Source organism: Bidens hawaiensis, unplaced genomic scaffold, assembly GCF_021521415.1.
Source record: "Bidens hawaiensis isolate Kalapana, Puna unplaced genomic scaffold, B.hawaiensis_p1.1 tig00007737_1, whole genome shotgun sequence".
NCBI classification, from domain to species: Eukaryota; Viridiplantae; Streptophyta; class Magnoliopsida; order Asterales; family Asteraceae; genus Bidens; species Bidens hawaiensis.
The window spans coordinates 390,362-410,000 of NW_027491536.1; the positions used below are offsets into that span (position 1 = coordinate 390,362).

At 39.4% G+C, this 19,639-nt stretch overlaps 1 protein-coding gene across 1 annotated transcript in view; it reads right to left on the minus strand.

The window, feature by feature from the left end:
* Window positions 1-8,494: 8,494 nt before the first annotated feature.
* The window catches only part of LOC143635867 (uncharacterized), an 11,968-nt gene continuing 823 nt past the window's right edge, over window positions 8,495-19,639 (minus strand). Inside the window, exons 2-9 of the mRNA XM_077103594.1 lie at window positions 18,134-18,205; window positions 17,465-17,554; window positions 17,133-17,175; window positions 15,776-15,882; window positions 15,576-15,671; window positions 14,954-15,144; window positions 14,778-14,847; window positions 8,495-8,836 (exon numbers count right to left, since the gene is read on the minus strand). Of these exons, the coding sequence (XP_076959709.1) occupies window positions 8,729-8,836; window positions 14,778-14,847; window positions 14,954-15,144; window positions 15,576-15,671; window positions 15,776-15,882; window positions 17,133-17,175; window positions 17,465-17,554; window positions 18,134-18,205 (777 nt within the window). The 3' untranslated portion in view covers window positions 8,495-8,728. The remainder of the gene's footprint in view (window positions 8,837-14,777; window positions 14,848-14,953; window positions 15,145-15,575; window positions 15,672-15,775; window positions 15,883-17,132; window positions 17,176-17,464; window positions 17,555-18,133; window positions 18,206-19,639) is intronic.

Genomic DNA, 19,639 nt, shown 5'->3' on the forward strand with positions numbered 1-19,639 from the left:
CCAAGTAACTATAAGACGGGTGCGGGCACAGTGTAAAGGCAAAACCCTTCACATACCTAGCACCCGCAGGGAATTGACGCCAGGAATACCTTGGAAGTAAAGTAACCGTAAGACGAGCGCTGGTACAGTGTCAAGGCAAAACCCTTCACAAACCTAGCGCTCCGCTGGGAATTGAAACCAAGAAGGATCTTCTGGGCAATGCTTGCGGAAACGGAAATAACATCCCCGCATAGCGGGAACGTCGAGAACTACGTTGTTTGAAGCTCCAGGATGGAATTGGTGGTTTTAACATAATTGATCACTATGTTCAAAACTACCAAAACCTCATGGAGAGTCCACACAAGTGGGACTCAACGCTCCTGACTTGCGAGGAGGTTACAGACCTACCCGCATCATACCCAAAGACCAAGCAGGAAACTCGGGAATTTCTGCAAGTGACAAGGACTTCCGCGGGAAGAATCCCCATGGAAAACCTTAAAAAACCCTTTTCAAAACCCTTTGCTTAAGTCCAAAAGTTCACCTCACTTTATTAAACACGCATGAGAAGAACATTGGACTGGGGGGACTTGAAGAGGTAGGTCCCAGCAGAGCCCAGTTGGACCCGCAAGACTCACCTTAAACAGGGACGTCTGCGCAGAAACCAACTGGATCCGCAGGACCAACCATGCTCAGAGACGTGACGTCCTTACGCGCAGTACGCAAGCTGGTCCCGCAGGAAATGCCTCCCAATGGTGAAGGACTCCGCCTGTCCCCGCAGCCTCGGATACAAGCCATTAGGGAAGGCCACCCGCGCAGCAAGGCTACACGCACAAGGCACTTAGCTCTCAATCGTTCAGTGTCACCTGAAGGAATGAGCGAAGCCGGGAACAATCCCGCACAAGGGCGGGAGGGGGAATACTCCCGCCCAAATAAGCCAGTCCGTACGATACGGGAAGATATTCTTTACTGTACCTGACGAGGTATGGGAAAAAGATCTGACTAAAGATACGACAGCTTATAGACAACAGTATGGCGAGCAGCATGCTCCTACACTGTATGTCACTAGTAGCCGCTGCCTACTCACCAACTCTTGTCATACCACGTGCGTAGCTGGCAGTTGGTGGAAAAGGAATAGTATACAGCAGGCCTGGTCGCTATCAGCCGCTACCTACCCACCAACTACCAGCAGGGCACGTGCGTAGGCTACTGTTGGTGGAACAGGAACACTGTTGCAGCCGGCCATACCTCCTTGGAAACCTACCTTCGGCTATAAATACCACAAATGGTATGACCATCTCATCTTATCATATCTTATCACATTATCATCATATTATACCTGATATCTGCTCTAGCAATCTCTTAATATACTTTTATATTTAAAGAGCAATCTAGTCTGATTCTCACGCCGGAGGGTGGTCACAAGGAGGAACCCCCCCCCCCCCTTCTCAGTGACGAGCTCACGGTGTCTGTTTTGCAGGTTATCAGAAGAACCATCTTCAAAGGGTCTAACCCCTCGTGGGAAACATCTATCTAACCCCCAGGTTATCAGTAATCTGTCCGGGGTCCGGTTAGTGTTTCTTCATTGGCGTCATCCGTGCATAAAGCTAGAACTTCATTTTTCTCCAGTTTTTTCAAACTTCTACAAAGATGGTTAGAGAAATTCCGGTAACCACAACCCCAGCTACTGGGGGGAATACCGGTAACACAGTTTTTACAAACACTACCCCGGTTACCCAAGCCGGGGCAAGTGAAGTAAATTTTACGAACACTACCCCAGTTACTCATGCTGGGGCAAGTGCAGTAAATGATCGCCTACTGGGATCCACTGATATCCAGGTTGAGAAACGAAGACTCCCCCGCCAAACTCTCGATGAAGTCAAGGCATGGGCGGAGGCACGACAAAAGGAATTCCAGGCCGAGTTGAACGAACGCTTGCGTTCCGTACAACAGGCCGACGAATTCGAATACTGGGAGGATGACTCGGAGGAATCCGACTCCGACGCGAACCCTCGCCATAGGGCAAAAGGGAAGCGTAAGGAAATGGAATCCCAACCGAAAAGGCATTTTGGACAAGCCTTCAAACCAAAAAGCACAGGTGGAAGTCCACGAGACTTCTCCAAAACGTTCAGACCAAACATTGCAAATGCAGGAACGTCCAAGTTTGCAAGGGACATTGCGGAAGCAATCGCCCCAAAGAGTGCCAAACAAATGCCTAACATAGGCACATATGACGGTATATCTGATCCAGACGATCATTTGAACAGGTTCATAGCGGGAAGCCGGATGAGGTGTCAAAGTTTACCCTTGACTGCCAAATGCCTAGCTTCCGCTTTTTATTTAATCGGGCGGTGAGGACGTTGTCTTCTCTCGTCTTCTGAGTGTAGAGGTTTGTGCTCTGTGGGAGATCTCTACCCAGTTGCTTCTCCGTTTCCGCATAGCGTTTTGCTGCTGTCATGATGGCATCCCATGTGGATGGCATGCCATCTTTACCCGTTAGGGTGCGGATGAGCTCTGGGTCATGCGCGCCCTGGATGAAGGCAGCGCGAACAAGATCTTCGCTGATATTGCTCAAACTTAGCTTCTTTGAGTTGAAGCGAGTGATGAAGTTTGGCAGAGATTCATCTTCTTCTCGTATGCATTTTAGGATTGTCCATTGCTCCTCGGTATACTTCCGTTGCTGGCTGAAGTGTTGGCTAAACTTCTGCTGGAAGTCTGCCCAGTCGTAGATGTGGTTGACCGGTAGACGATCAAACCAAGCTCTAGTAGCCCCAACAAGCGTCATTTGGAACATGTAACACCACGTGGGTTCCGTCCTTCACATACCTAGCACCCGCAGGGAATTGAAGCCAAATATTCCTCGGCAACCAAGTAACTATAAGACGGGTGCGGGCACAGTGTAAAGGCAAAACCCTTCACATACCTAGCACCCGCAGGGAATTGACGCCAGGAATACCTTGGAAGTAAAGTAACCGTAAGACGAGCGCTGGTACAGTGTCAAGGCAAAACCCTTCACAAACCTAGCGCTCCGCTGGGAATTGAAACCAAGAAGGATCTTCTGGGCAATGCTTGCGGAAACGGAAATAACATCCCCGCATAGCGGGAACGTCGAGAACTACGTTGTTTGAAGCTCCAGGATGGAATTGGTGGTTTTAACATAATTGATCACTATGTTCAAAACTACCAAAACCTCATGGAGAGTCCACACAAGTGGGACTCAACGCTCCTGACTTGCGAGGAGGTTACAGACCTACCCGCATCATACCCAAAGACCAAGCAGGAAACTCGGGAATTTCTGCAAGTGACAAGGACTTCCGCGGGAAGAATCCCCATGGAAAACCTTAAAAAACCCTTTTCAAAACCCTTTGCTTAAGTCCAAAAGTTCACCTCACTTTATTAAACACGCATGAGAAGAACATTGGACTGGGGGGACTTGAAGAGGTAGGTCCCAGCAGAGCCCAGTTGGACCCGCAAGACTCACCTTAAACAGGGACGTCTGCGCAGAAACCAACTGGATCCGCAGGACCAACCATGCTCAGAGACGTGACGTCCTTACGCGCAGTACGCAAGCTGGTCCCGCAGGAAATGCCTCCCAATGGTGAAGGACTCCGCCTGTCCCCGCAGCCTCGGATACAAGCCATTAGGGAAGGCCACCCGCGCAGCAAGGCTACACGCACAAGGCACTTAGCTCTCAATCGTTCAGTGTCACCTGAAGGAATGAGCGAAGCCGGGAACAATCCCGCACAAGGGCGGGAGGGGGAATACTCCCGCCCAAATAAGCCAGTCCGTACGATACGGGAAGATATTCTGTACTGTACCTGACGAGGTATGGGAAAAAGATCTGACTAAAGATACGACAGCTTATAGACAACAGTATGGCGAGCAGCATGCTCCTACACTGTATGTCACTAGTAGCCGCTGCCTACTCACCAACTCTTGTCATACCACGTGCGTAGCTGGCAGTTGGTGGAAAAGGAATAGTATACAGCAGGCCTGGTCGCTATCAGCCGCTACCTACCCACCAACTACCAGCAGGGCACGTGCGTAGGCTACTGTTGGTGGAACAGGAACACTGTTGCAGCCGGCCATACCTCCTTGGAAACCTACCTTCGGCTATAAATACCACAAATGGTATGACCATCTCATCTTATCATATCTTATCACATTATCATCATATTATACCTGATATCTGCTCTAGCAATCTCTTAATATACTTTTATATTTAAAGAGCAATCTAGTCTGATTCTCACGCCGGAGGGTGGTCACAAGGAGGAACCCCCCCCCCCCTTCTCAGTGACGAGCTCACGGTGTCTGTTTTGCAGGTTATCAGAAGAACCATCTTCAAAGGGTCTAACCCCTCGTGGGAAACATCTATCTAACCCCCAGGTTATCAGTAATCTGTCCGGGGTCCGGTTAGTGTTTCTTCACTGACCAAACAAACTTCTTTTTAAATAATTTATTTTTTTATATGTTAATTTGACGAATATATATATATATATATATTGGACGCTAAGGTTTTACCAATGGAATCTATACTGTAAAGAACGTAAACGATACTAACTAAATTCACGAACGCTCAGGTTTTACCAACACCTAGAATTCAACGTTGATTTTATCAGTTGCCGGATGAAAATCTAGTTTATAATAAAATGTGGTGTGACGTGGCTACAGGTTCATAGGTTAGCTTACGGTGGCTCTTCGGGTTCGGGTGCAGGTAAATATGTGACCTAGTTATATATAGAGCCATAGCCCACATATTTTCATCTTGATTTTGGACCATTGGACCCTCACAAGTCACACCCTTTTAAATTGCGTTGATACATTTGTATGTCACCAATATTTAAATTATATTCTACGCATATTCCATTCTTTGTGCACCACACAATATCATGCCAAAAATGTCATGCAATTTATTTCACTTTTCTAAATTTGAAATCTGTCCCACAAATCCAAAATATAAACCAAAACTTTTTAATGTATTTTGGACTACACGAAAATTTCAAGTATTTATGAGGCCAAATTTTTCAGATTTCATATATCTGTTTCACTTATTTTATGGTTATGGATTTATGGTCCGTAACAATAACTTATGGACATGGATTTTTTGTACTTTGAATGAAGGCTTTGTTGCCTATGTACATATGATAGATATTTGGACACGTAGTATATGACTATAAATGGAAAACTAAAGGGGTGAGTTTTAGTGAGCTTTTAAAAACTGCTTATTTACGTATTTGATTTTTAAAAAATAAAAGTTTTCTGGTAAGCTTCAGCTTTTCAGTTTAAAGCCTGAAAAGCTTCAAAATATAATTTTCATAGTTATTTTTCTTTTTCAAAAAGCAAATAAGCAACTTTAAAAAGCTCAGTCAAATACCCCAAATGTATTGTCATCTTCATATTGTATTATGTGTTACAAGCTTACAACAAGTGTTTTAAATTTAATTTCCACTTTGTTTTCAACTTTGGTTCAATTATAAATTAAGTTTGTTTCGTATTTAAACTATCAAGACGTCTAGTCCAGTTAGTAAGACGCTATGTTATCGACCCAGAGGACGGACTTGGGTTGTAATTCTTTCATTTTATGTATTGTCCACACATATATTTACATATGATACTCTACAACTTTCATTTAGTTACATATAACTAATATTATAACTTTGAGGTTTAGTTAATTACCTACTTAACCCCGTAACCTTTTTATATGGTAACACACAAGTTTCATTAAGTTACATAAACAATCCCACAAGTTTTTAATATGACAACTCAAGTTTTTTGCATGATACCGATGCATTACCAACCTAAGTTCCACCGCATTGTGACCGCTATGCGTGGGTAATTTTCTTTCACTCTACATATACAAAAGATCTGAACCGATATTAATACTGACTGAGTTTCGTCACGTTCTCGTTGTAACACGTAGGTTTTATATGAAGCTAAATATTATAACTTTAAAAATCAAGCACATCTAAGCCTATATCCTAAAACTTAGTATATGTTGATATTTTCTGATTCTACTGACCAAATATATAAAATAATAATCAAAGTTATATGTTATTATTAATGTCCCAAATAAGGTTGTTCACATGTTCTAGTCCGGACTGATGGCAGAGAATTGGGAAAAATGTTGGCCCACCATTACGTGATTGGGTCCATAACACAATCCTAATTTGGGATGTTTGGTTGGACGGTATCCAGGTTCGAGTGTTTGACCATTTTTTTTTTTTTTGGTTTTAATTTTTTTTTATTAAAAGTAACTGTTTAGATCGAAATCAAAGACAAACAGACAATAAGGTGTGTCGTTAGCCCTTTTTGGATAACAAAACTATTCATGACACGTTAGACACGATTAAGTAGCTCCACAGTTTGTCAGTCTCAGAGACTATGAAACAAAAAGTATAAAACAAATAGTAAAAAAGCGTGTCAGTTGTCAAGACATGCTTTTTTTTCACTTTGTATGAAGCATTTTTAACGATAGCATTCTTTTTTTTTATTTTTATTTTTAATTTACATGGTAATCAATTAATCATAACCCTCTTGTTAGCAATCGGATGGAGGCTTTGGTCATGTCGAAATGATAAAAAGAATTCAATAACAAAGGGGTATCAAGCTTCAAGATTAGGCATGTAAACGAATCAAATATTCAGTGAAATGTTCGTAAACCGTTTGACGGGAAGTTCGTTAATTTAATAAGCAAACATGTACAAGAAATTGTGTCCGTTTAATTAAACGAACGAACATGAACACGTGTTTCATTCGTTCATTCATGTTCATGAACGTCCGTTTATGGTTGGTTATTTATGTTCGTTTATGCATTAATAAAAAATAATTAAATATTATCTAGATGATGTTAGAGAATATTCTAGATAATATTATTAGAGTTTTAGTATTATAGTGTTATCATAATCAGGAGACTGTATTTGATTATGTTTTCTTGTGTTTAACTCATTGTACTCATCTATATATAGTTGATCAATAATACATTAAACCTTACGGGGTTTTCATTATTCTACATAATATCAAAGCCTTAAGGTTCTGGCATGTTTCTTTTTCTTCTTCTCATTCTCGTCCTGCCCCGGGGACGTTTGTACATACATAATATATTACTTTCTTGCTGCCGTTCTATATCATATTTACGCGCCTACAGGCCAAAGTAACCAACACCGCTGCAGCCATATTTTTTTTTCGTTCAAATTACGAGTAGAATCCTTTATTAGTTGGAGCTGCCTGCATGTGCTCATTTCGTTCAAGTCCTATCACAATCACAAACCTTCTAATATATGCAATTCTTATTTAATATTTGTTTGTATTTCTTTTAATATTTTTTTTTCTCGTTACACATAAAAAAAGTAGTTATTATTTTTTATTTACTTTTTATTATTATGCCGCCATTGTGCCGCCAAGTCGTTGCTTCGGCCGACTCAGTTTTAGCTCCTGCCGTTGCAGTCGAAGCTCCTATCATCAAACCTAGTCGTCATCTGGCCACGCTCAAGACACCGATGATCTTCGTAGATCCTATAACCGATCGAGTTTCTGCTCTACGTGACAGCCGATCGAGCATCTTCACAAACTTTGCACTCCAGTCTGAGCGTCCGATTTCCTACCGCTCTGACTGCGGGGGAATGTTAGAGAATATTCTAGATAATATTATTAGAGTTTTAGTATTATAGTGTTATCATAATTAGGAGACTGTATTTGATTATGTTTCCTTGTATTTATCTCATTGTACTCATCTATATATAGTTGATCAATAATACATTACACCTTACGGGGTTTTCATTATTCTACAGATGAGTCATCTACTTAAATGTTTTTTATGTTTGTTTTTGTTCATTTATGTTCGTTTATCTTTGTTCAGTTACATTCATTTAGATTTTAAACAAACACAAATGTTCATTTTTTAAATCAACGAACATGAACATAAATATTTGTCTGATTAAGTGTTCCTGTTCGTTTAAGTTAAATGAACGAACACGCCATTGTTTGAGTTCGTTCGATTCGTTTACATGCTTTCATTATTCACATTGATGAATACATCGGCCTCAATCTCTAGACTCTTTCGATTTTATTAGTGTTCGTGAACACATTCATTTCCTTATGAATGAACACAAACACAAAATATTATTCAGTAATCTTCTGTGAACCGTTCATAAACACATTATTTTCTTAACAAATAAAAATGAACAAGGCCTTATTCGTGTTCGTTAAGTTCGTGTACGGCCTTATTCGTGTTCGTTTGAGTCGTTTACGGCCCTATTCAAGATGGTGGAAGGTATATAGGAAAAGCTATTTTTATGAGTGAAACAAAGATTAAAGTTTAGTTTAGATTCTAAGTTTGATATAGTGTTTTTCACATATATCAAATCAATGACACACAATCATAACAAGTGAGGCATATAAAGATGTTTTGTTAAAAGATAAAAAGTAATGTAAAGTGAACTATATCATTTCATTAAACTTCGATACCGGTTTAAAGGTTCGTTGAACTGAACACAAACAAATACCGCAACAAACATCTAAATTTGGAAATAAAAAAGCATTGTGATTTGAGAGATTTTGTTTCATATACACATAACACAGACTGCGGAACACATCCTTCACCAAGTTAACAGGCCCGAAACAAACTAGCTAGAATATAAGCAGGTTAACACATAACCGACACCTTTAGAAACAGTCCTGAGTCTCTACTAATAAAGATAAAAGCAGTTGTAAATTACCTAACTTCTTTTAGTTAAACCGTTTGTGGAATACATATTCAGTTGACCATCAGGTGGTCAAACGCTCCGGCTCCCTGAAGAGCAACCCGAGGTCCTTGAACGTTATGAACCAGCTGCTGAAGCCACCTTCTTGTTGTCGGATCCTCCTGTATTATATTTATATAAATAAATTACAAAACAACTGCTACCGAAAAAAACCTTAATGACAAATTTTATTTCCGATTCCCATGAATCAAATGTGCAATGCTTAAAAATTGTTAAAGAAAAATGGAAAAGTAACCGAAAGCGTATTCTGATGAAATCGATTATTTATAACGAGTCAAAAGTAGAAAAATAGCATAAAATAAAACAGGTAGCAATCAAATGTGCAATGCTTAAAAGTTAAAACCTCTTATTGTTAAATAAAAACTAAATTGTTATTTTTATTCAAAGTAGGGGTGTGCACACAACCGAAAAAACCGAATCGAAACAGAAAAAAACCAAAAAAACAAACCGAAAAAACCAAACTGTATTAGAAATATTAAACCAATATTATGATATATATGTAAATGATTTGTTTCTGTTATTATATGTAATTGTCCTATATATAGGACCTCCTACTGTAATATTATTATTATTCAATATACAATTACAATTTCACAATACGTATTATATGGTATCACAGCCTCCGATCTCACAACCCTAATAACAGCCGCCACCCTCCTCCTTTGTTATTTTTTTCCTTTCTGCCTGACATATCACCTACCCAACCAGCCAACAATGGCCCTTACATCCTTCACCACAGTGGAGAAAACCAGCCACAATTCTCACAAGTTTGGTTTTACCCTAAGTCCCACTAATTATGGTTATTGGAAAACCATGATCAAACCCTTTCTCATCACCAATGGTCTGTATGTTTACAAAGATGGATCCATTCCATGTCCATCACAGACCATCGATACTATTGTTACCACGGCTGCCAAAGATTCAGCGCCATCGGTTACACAACAACCGAATCCCGACTATCTTACATGGGTCTCCAATGATGCCCATGTTCGCATGCTACTGTTGTCAACGATCTCTGAGGTCTCATTCAAGCATGTTCAAGGTGATACTTCTCGTGACCTATGGCTTTCCTTGGAACGCGCCTATGCACCACACACATCCTCACGAGAATATACGTTGAGAACACAACTTCTCAAGATGACCATGCAGCCCCATGAAGCATCTGCTGACTATATCAACCGAGCACAAGAATACAACGATGCTTTAGCCAATATTGGAGCAGCTATGCTAGAAAAAGATGTTGTCATGCTGATTATTTCAGGCCTTCGGGAGGAGTACAACAACTTGAAGCCCACACTAGTTGCACGACACCCTCCAGTTACCTACCTACTGGAATTACCTGGCAGATAGCTGATCATGAATACATGACAAAGAAAGAAGATCCCACTCTTGGTGCTGCTACGCAAGCCTTCACGGCTACCACCACCCGTGACTCAGCATCGCCGAACAGCCTGCAACTACCACCTGACACCGTGCAGTCCCTTACACAACTAATGACACAGCTAGGCTTCAATGTGCAACCTGCACAACAGCAAAATCAAGTCTATTACAGTGCTCGTGGACAATCGAATCGTGACCGCGGTTCATATAATCGCCGTGGACGAGGCAACTACAACAACCACCGAAACACAGGCTCCTCTTCAGGTAACAACTCCAGATTTGCTTGGGCCTCTAATCAGAATACCGTCTATGGTTCTTGCAACAAGTGTGGCATTGGGCACGTTCCATCACAATGTCCAAATCGTGATCCAGCAACAATTCGTCCACCAAGACAGGCTCCCACAAGCGAATTTTGCTGATCATCGCTCACAGGCATCATCAGTTTGGCTGCCAGACACCGGTGCAAACAGTCACGTGTCATCCACGTGTCATCTGATGTCAACGTTTTTGACAATTCTGAGCCGTATTTTGGTAAGGACACACTTCTTGTTGGTAATGGCAATGGTTTACCTATTCTTCATATTGCCTCCACCACCTTCAATTCACCAAACAAAACCTTTTCTGTAAATGAAATCCTACACGTTCCACAAATTAAACGAAACCTTCTTCCTGTACAACGTTTTTGTCAAGATAATAATGTCTTCTTTGAGTTTCACTCTACCTTTTTTTGTGTGAAGGATTCGGTTACCCGCACTATCCTCCTCATGGGTCCAAGTAAAGACGGTCTCTACTCCTTTCATCCACCAAAGATTCATGCTCTCCCAAATGTTGCCTTTTCCACCGTTCGAGCTTCTCCAACAACTTGGCACCAAAGACTCGGACATCCTCATTCGCAACTTTTACAAACTATGATTTCTAAGAATTGTCTTCCTCTTATTAAAAACTCTGTTTTTCCTTTTTGTAGTTCATGTCCCATGGGGAAGTCATCAAAACTACATTTGTCTTTTAATAATTATAGAAGCACCCATGTATTGGATTTAGTTTTTTGTGATGTTTGGGTCCAGCTCCTGTTGCTTCTTTTTATGGTGATCGTTATTTTTTACTTTGCGTTGATCATTACACTAGATACATGTGGATATTTCCAATTAAACAAAAATCTGATGTATTTAGTGTCTTCAAACAGTTTCACACAATGGCCGAAAGACAATTTAAAACACAACTTAAATCGGTTCAAACAGATTGGGGGGGGAGAGTTTCGAAACTTATCCTCCTTCTTTAAGACACTCGGTATGTTACACCGCCTATCTTGTCCTCATACAAGCGAACAAAATGGCTTTGTTGAGAGACGACACCGTCATGTAGTCGAAACCGGCCTCACCCTCTTAGCACAATCTGGTGTTCCAATGCATTTTTGGAACTTTGCCTTTCAAACCGCCACATACCTCATAAACCGCATGCCCTCTCGTACTTCATCCCATATCTCTCCCTTCGAGAATCTTCTCAATCGGAAACCCGATCTTTCCTTCTTACGAGTTTTCGGTTGCCAATGTTTTCCTCACCTCCGTCCATACAATCCACACAAAATGGATTTCCATTCATTACCATGTGGCTTTCTAGGGTATAGCCCCTCTCATCACGGATATCAATGCCTAGATCCTACCAACAACCGCATTTACATCGCGCGACATGTACGATTTAATGAAACACACTTTCCGTTTCTTAAATCATCCTCTTCTACACCTACCCCACCTTCTCCCGATCCATACGTCTCATCTTATCCTTCTCCTACCACACATGACCAACCCTCGCCTTTCACAAATGACCAATCACATAACCCACCCTCCCCCAACCGAACTGAACCAAATCCCAACTCAGCCCACACCAATTCTGTACAACCGAATCCAACACCTAATACCGAACCATCTCCCTTGGCCCCACCAAACAACTCACTACCAGCCGATCCACCTACTACCACCTACTCCCGTCATTCTCAAACAACAAATCCAGCCTGTCAAACCTATCAACATTCAGCTCAAACGAACCCACCACCTACTATCCCTCCTGTTCCTCAACCACTCAGCCCACTGTTCAAACCCAGCCTGCTTTAATTCCCAACACAACCGCCACACAAACACGTACCAGACCACCACATCTTCGACAAAAACCGAAGCAAACACCTCCCTACAATCCTTCTGCCTTTCACACTTCCGTTAACCCCTCCTTAACCGAACCACCCACCTTTGTCATTGCTAACAAAAGCCCTCAATGGCGTGCTGCCATGACAGAGGAGTTCAACGCCTTAATGAAAAATGGTACATGGACTTTAGTACCACCAGTTCCTACCGCTAATATTGTTGATTGTAAGTGGGTTTACAGGTTGAAACATGATGAAAATGGGAATATAAAACGTCATAAAGCTCGTTTGGTGGCAAAAGGGTTCAACCAACAACCAGGAATTGACTATCACGAGACATTTAGTCCGGTTGTTAAATCCACAACGGTTCGCGTGGTTTTGTCGCTTGCGGTTACAAGGCGATGGCCTCTTCGACAATTAGATGTACAAAACGCCTTTCTTCACGGTGATCTCAAGGAAACCGTGTATTTGCGACAACCACAGGGCTTTACTGATCCACAAAAGCCAAATCATGTATGTCTTCTTCACAAGTCTCTGTATGGCCTCAAACAAGCTCCACGGGCCTGGTTCACTCGCCTTTCAGGTGTCTTATTGCAACTTGGTTTTCAAGGGTCCAAAACAGATCCTTCACTATTTATTTATGCCCACAATGGTCACTTATTATATATGCTTGTTTATGTGGATGACATAATTCTCACCGGCAACAATTCCCGGCTCATTGACCACATCATTCAACGGCTGAGCACTACCTTTGCGATCCAAGACATGGGTCGGTTGTCATATTTCTTGGGTATTGAGGTACTCTTTAAAGGTAATGACGTGCATATCTCATAGAAGAAATACATTTCTGACATCATTCAAAAAGCAGGTCTCTCTCATGCAAAACCAGTTGACTCACCTATGGTCCCTAATTCTAACTTGGCACTCCAAGATAGCCCACAATTTGACGATCCAGTCAAGTTTAGACAAATTGTTGGAGCATTACAGTACCTAAATCTTACCAGACCTGACATAACCTTTGCGGTCAACAAGGTTTGTCAATTTATGCACTCACCTACAGAATATCATTGGTCTGCGGTTAAGAGAATTCTTCGATATCTCCAAGGAACATCTCATCTTGGCTTACTGATTCAACAACAATCAGCCTCCGTCATTCATGCTTACACTGATGCCCATAATCGGTCCCTCACAGCCTACTCCGATGCTGGTTGGGCAGGCTCCCTCGATGACCGTCGTTCCACAGGGGGATATGCCATCTATCTTGGATCGAATCTCATTTCATGGCGTGCTCGTAAACAACAAACTGTCTCTCGGTCATCTACAGAATCCGAATACAAAGCCCTAGCTGACACTGTTGCTGAATTAAAGTGGCTTGAAGCACTTCTTAAGGAGCTTCACGTATCTATGACATTGGCACCTATCTTGTGGTGTGATAATCTAGGTGCTACTTATTTGTCAGCCAATCCGGTTTTTCACGCGCGCACAAAACATGTGGAGATTGACTTTCATTTTGTGTGAGAAAGGGTCGCTCAAAAAAAGGTATCAATACAGTTTATCAAGACAGATGATCAAATTGCAGATGTATTTACAAAGCCTCTATCCTCACAACGGTTTCTGCTTCTCAGATCCAAGCTAAAGGTCGCTCCCCGGCCTTAGCTTGAGGGGGAATATTAAACCAATATTATGATATATATGTAAATGATTTGTTTCTGTTATTATATGTAATTGTCCTATATATAGGACCTCCTACTGTAATATTATTATTATTCAATATACAATTACAATTTCACAATACGTATTATAGAAACCGGCAGTTCGGTTTTGAACTTTTAAGAAAAACCGAAATATTGGTTTTGGTTCGGTTTTGTATTTTGTTAAGAACCGAAAAAACCAAACCGAACCGAAATTACCAAAAATTGAAATAACCATAATATCTTAACCGTAAGTCCGTAACCATTAAAGCAAAATCTACCGATGACTATTTGTTTAGTTTTAACATATGATTAATAACAAATATATTTGGTTTCTAGATATGGTTAATAACTAATAGTACTAGGTTTTGATTTTAAATGTATCTTTTATTAGCTTTTAATATTTGAAGTCCAAATATTTAATATTCTATTAATCATTAGTTTTATAAAAAAAATATCATGCCCAATTTCAATATCTTGGGTTTTTTGGCCAAAAAGTTTTGGCTCGATTAGCAAAACCAAAAAAACCGCATCCAAAACCGAACCGAACCGAAAAAACCGAAACCGAATGGTTTAAAAAATCATAAAACAGAAAGTTTAGTTTTTGGTTCGGTTTTAGTCAAAAACCGCACTGAACCGCACCACGCACATCCCTAATTCAAGGTAGAAATTTTAAACAGTTTATGCAGAAAGCATGTGAGTTCAGGTTGTATATTATTGATAACAGGTCAAAAGCGAAAAATTAGATAGAAATAAAACAGGTGAATGCAGGTTGTATTTTATCCATTACCCGACCCTGCCCCATTTTGCCACATGTAACTAATGCATAATGCTTACACGAAGACAGCCGCTGAAGGTAGCATCTCGTAGCATATCTGGAAGACAACTCCTCAAAGCATCACACGCCCTGTTACACTCAAAACATTTAAAGTTTATATCATAAATATACAACCGTATACAAAACCAGATGTCTTTTTCATAGGTAATGATAATAGTATCAACGATCAACTAACCTAGGATTATCAGACAAACGAAGGTAGCATCGGATAATGTGTTTCAAAAGCCGTGAAGACGGTTGTTCAGCAAGTGCAGCCACCATATTCCCCAAAACCCTACCCACCGCAAAAAACCGTTCCGCGGTTGTGCAAATGTAGTCCAACCCAACATCGTCCAACAAGATCTTTTGAACAATAAATGTGGCTACCTAGAAAAATCAAAGCTTTGATCAGACTTCTAGAAACCAAAGAAGTAGCAATTTCATGCCTGTTTACTTATAAAATGGGTCGTTTGGCCTTTGGGTCGTGTTTACAACACTTAGCTAAAAGCGAAATGTGTCAAATCAATCAAACGGGTTGAAAGGTGCAGAAAGATTTAAGTTTGGTTAGATATTTAGATTATTATTGTAAGATATTGTTTATGTAATCATAATTAACACACTAGCTATTTATAAAAAGATGGACAAAAAGTTTTGAAAAACAGCCCATGTAAGAAAAAACTTCTTCAACCCGAATCTGTTTCGACCCGTAACCCAATCCGCCAACCCATCTTGACACTTATGGCGGAATGGCTAAGGCAAAAAGAATATAACATTGGATCAATATTTCTGTATATAAAAAGTAAAAGCTAAAACTCAACTGTTTTTGACAACTCACTGCCCATTTCCATTGTGCGTAAGCACAGAGGGATTATTTCTGTTGAAAGCAGAAAACTGATAACTTCCGTGTCATCAACCTGGTAAATAAAACAATAAGGTTTCAAGTTAAGACACACCAGCAAGAGAAAAAAAAACATAAAAAGCATGTTGACATGAAAACATAGTAAAAGAGATAAACTACCTTCACGAGGGCACCGATGACACCTAAGCTAGTAAGCCTCAGATATTCAAATGGCCTTGATTTGCTTGTTGTGTTGAGAAAAGGGTATAAATATAAAGGAATATGAGCTGCAAAGAAGTTTTTCGTAAATGTTCTAAATCTTATATAATTTGTTTTCGCAAGACAAATAAGAAATAAAAGTAAACTAGAAGTCATTTAAGTTTCTATTCTGTCGGTGGGAGACTGGGAGAAACACAAGAACATCTTAAGTAACAAAGAAAAGAAAGAAAACTAAAGCCAACTTACAAATTTCAATATGATACTATTTTCACTTGCGACTGGTATTGTTCTTTTTATCGGGTCATAAAGATATGAAACAAGGATACAAATAAATTTATTAGCAATGAAATAGTAAAAGATTAATTTGTATCCAATTCTAATTATAACTAAATTAGGTGATACCGTGATAGCAAATTAGCAATATGTCTTAAATACAAAACAAGAAACTGAAAAATATTGCACTCTATTATGCTTGCATATATGTATTCTTCTCACTTCTCAACATTGTTGGCACACTAAATTCAAAACAAAAACGAAATATCGCACAGAGGTTTTCTTGGGGGAAACTATTCCCGACTCTTTACTATTACTGATATGCCAAAAATTTTGGATACCAATTAAAAACCCTAGATCCCTATTTGTTAATAAATTAATGACAAGTTTCCTATTCCTATATTTGGAAACTGTTTTCTTGTTTTAATCCTTGTTATATACTAAATAATACCAGCTAAAAGACACCATACCAGAAACTGATGATAATAAACTCACAATTAAAAGCTAAACGGACTCCAAATTGGACAACCCCAAACATTGATCCGTGACAAATTTGTCCACAAACCATGATCAGGGTGTTGAACGATGGTTCTAATCATCTTTGTATTCATGGGTCAAAAGTGTCACAGGTCAATGCTGGGTCAGTCCAGTTTGGAGTTTGCTTAGTTTTTATATGCTTAGGTATATTATTATTAGCTTTTGCTATGGTGACTTTCAATTTGGTGGTATCCAGTATATGGCAAGGAATTAAAATAAAAAATTAGGTTCCAAAGAATTAAGATACTTGGTCATTAATACTAACTTATTCGAAATAGGGGTCATAGGGTTTTGTAACTGGTGTGCAATATTTTTGGTTTATCAATAATATCAAAGAGTCTGGAGCAGTCGCTTTGGAAAAAATAACCTCTGTGTGATCTTCCTTTCTTTTCTGTTTTGAAATAATTGTGCCGGACAGGCGGACACTGTCCTCATAAAGTCCTAATTTTAGTGATTTAAACATTGACACTCAAATTCGATACACAAAGTATAAAAATTTAGAAGTTACCATTCAAGAACAGCATTCGTGTGTCTGGATGAGAAGCTACACACTGCGTAAAAAAAACAACTTATGCATTAGTCTATGATCAGACCGAAATGTCAATTACCTAAGTTATAACTAGGTATGACTCATCGAATCAGTATGATTATAATTGGATATTTGGATTGCTGAATGGTGATTGGTGACAGAAAATCTTCATGCAATAGACGACTTCACCAACATACAAGAACAATATGACACATCTATAGCATTTATCATACAATCAAGATGATCAAGATATAAAAGTCTTAAATGCAAATATGCAATACAACTGTTTAAAGTGATTTCAGAAGGTTCACCTGAAGAAGAGCAAGTGCATTGCAAACTCTGTTTGATTGAGCTGGTGTCAAATTGGGTGGTGACAGAAAGGGGTATATTGAAACAATTTCCTGCAAGTATGCAATAGTTGATGTCAGTTGCATTGTAAATGATGAAAAAATGAATTATGCAAACTATATACTCGACAACAAAATACAAAAAACGCCATGCATCAAGGCGATGATGATAAAACTTTTGTTGACTACAGATCAAAAAACTCTTGTTTTTGTCAATATTAGAAATAGAAGATTCACAACAGCTGTCGCAACACAAAGAAACGACAGACAACTAAAGCAAACATAAGACAGGAATCTTTGATAGAAAGATAATGGAAAAAACACGAATACGATTTGTATTGGCTAAAGACCGGAAGTGGGAACTGTTGCTAAAAACTGTGTTCAATTCATTAAGATTTTGGTCAAACTACATTAGGTTCCTTTTTCTTTTCAACCATTTGTTTGTTTACTGAAATCTCTAAAAGATCATAGTACAATATATTTACTTTGTAGAAGATTAAAAAATAGCAGTGCATAACAACTGCTTGCATATGAAGATGAACCTTGCAATTTACATGAAGATACACAAAATTGATAACTATAGTAAGACAGACACAAGGCTAATCATAAATATCTATACTGTGCATAAAGTACCTGTAATAGAGCTGCAATGGTACCAAAGGAATTCCACAATAATGGAGCCAAATCTTGAAACAGTTCTCTTTTCTAAAGAAGAAACAAATACACCAAATAATCAATTAGGCATAACGAAATGAGCACAGCAATTGAACCAACAGAATCCCAACCGAATATAAAAAAAAATTCTGAAATTATTTCCATTGTAATCACAAAACCTATTTGTTTCTGAGTTTCTGAAATTGGTTAACTTAATGTTCTTTGATGTTCATTCCAATTAAAGAGAGACAGTCACTGATGTGATATTGTGGACAAGAAAAGCTACACGTACAATTCATATCCACAGAAGATCAGAAGATCAAAGCACAAACTTCTTTACAAAGTCGCTATCGTTAGCAACACATAGGTTTATGATCTTACACTCCAAGCTACAGGTTGTTCCCCAGCCTTAGTTTGCAGGGGAATATTAAACACAACGCAATTAACACATATTAGAAGTAGTTAGGGGTGTAAAGGGGCCGAGCCAATCCCGAGCTTAACTAGGCTCGAGCTCGGCTCGTTTTAACTTACGACAGCTCAAGCTCGGTTTGTTTAAAGCTCTTATTTTAAAGCTTGAGCTAGACCCGTGAGTTGTTTTTAATTGACTTATATACGTTTTTAACTATTTCTATATACTTTGAAAAAAAAAACTCTATCCTAAGCTCGGTTCAAGCTCGTGCGGTACCTTAAACGCCCAAAATTCAGCTTGAGCTCGTGTAGTACCTTAAACGATTTGTGCAGTGGAAAATCAATATATACGAGTTCAAAAGAGGAAAATCTTAAAAGATACACAAGTCTCGTTATGCTCGACGAGCCTAAACAAGCTTCTCATACAAGTCTCGAGCTCAGACTAAATAACTAAATGAGCTTCATTTGAGGCTTGGCTTGTCTCGAGAAAGCTCGACTCATTTCAAGCTTTTAATCGACCCAAGCTCAAGTAGATCGGGAACACCTCGGCTCATTTGCATCCCTAGAGCCTAGAGGTAGTATTATATAAAGCAATTCATCATCAAGCATATAACCCTAACTACAATTATCTATACAGACCTACAATCACATCATCATCATCTACACACGCACACTAAATACTCTCACCAAACCCTAAATCATCGATACGAAACCTAAACGATTCAACAAAACGATGACGTACACATCAAACTGAAGCTCTAGAAACCTCACTAAATCACAAATTCAATCACGATCCATTTCACATATATAAGCTCTAAATTTACATAACCTAACCCTAAATCATCGAAACGATACCAAAACCATTCACAAAACGATGGCGTATACATCAAACTAAAGCTCTAAAACCACAGTAAATCACAAAATCAATCACGAATCATTTCACGTATAAAAAATCAAAACTTACATAACCTAACCCTAAAACATCAATACTTCAACAAAATGACAACGTATACATCAAACTGAAGCTCTAAACCCTCACTAAATCACAAATTCAATCACGATTTTCATCATTTCACG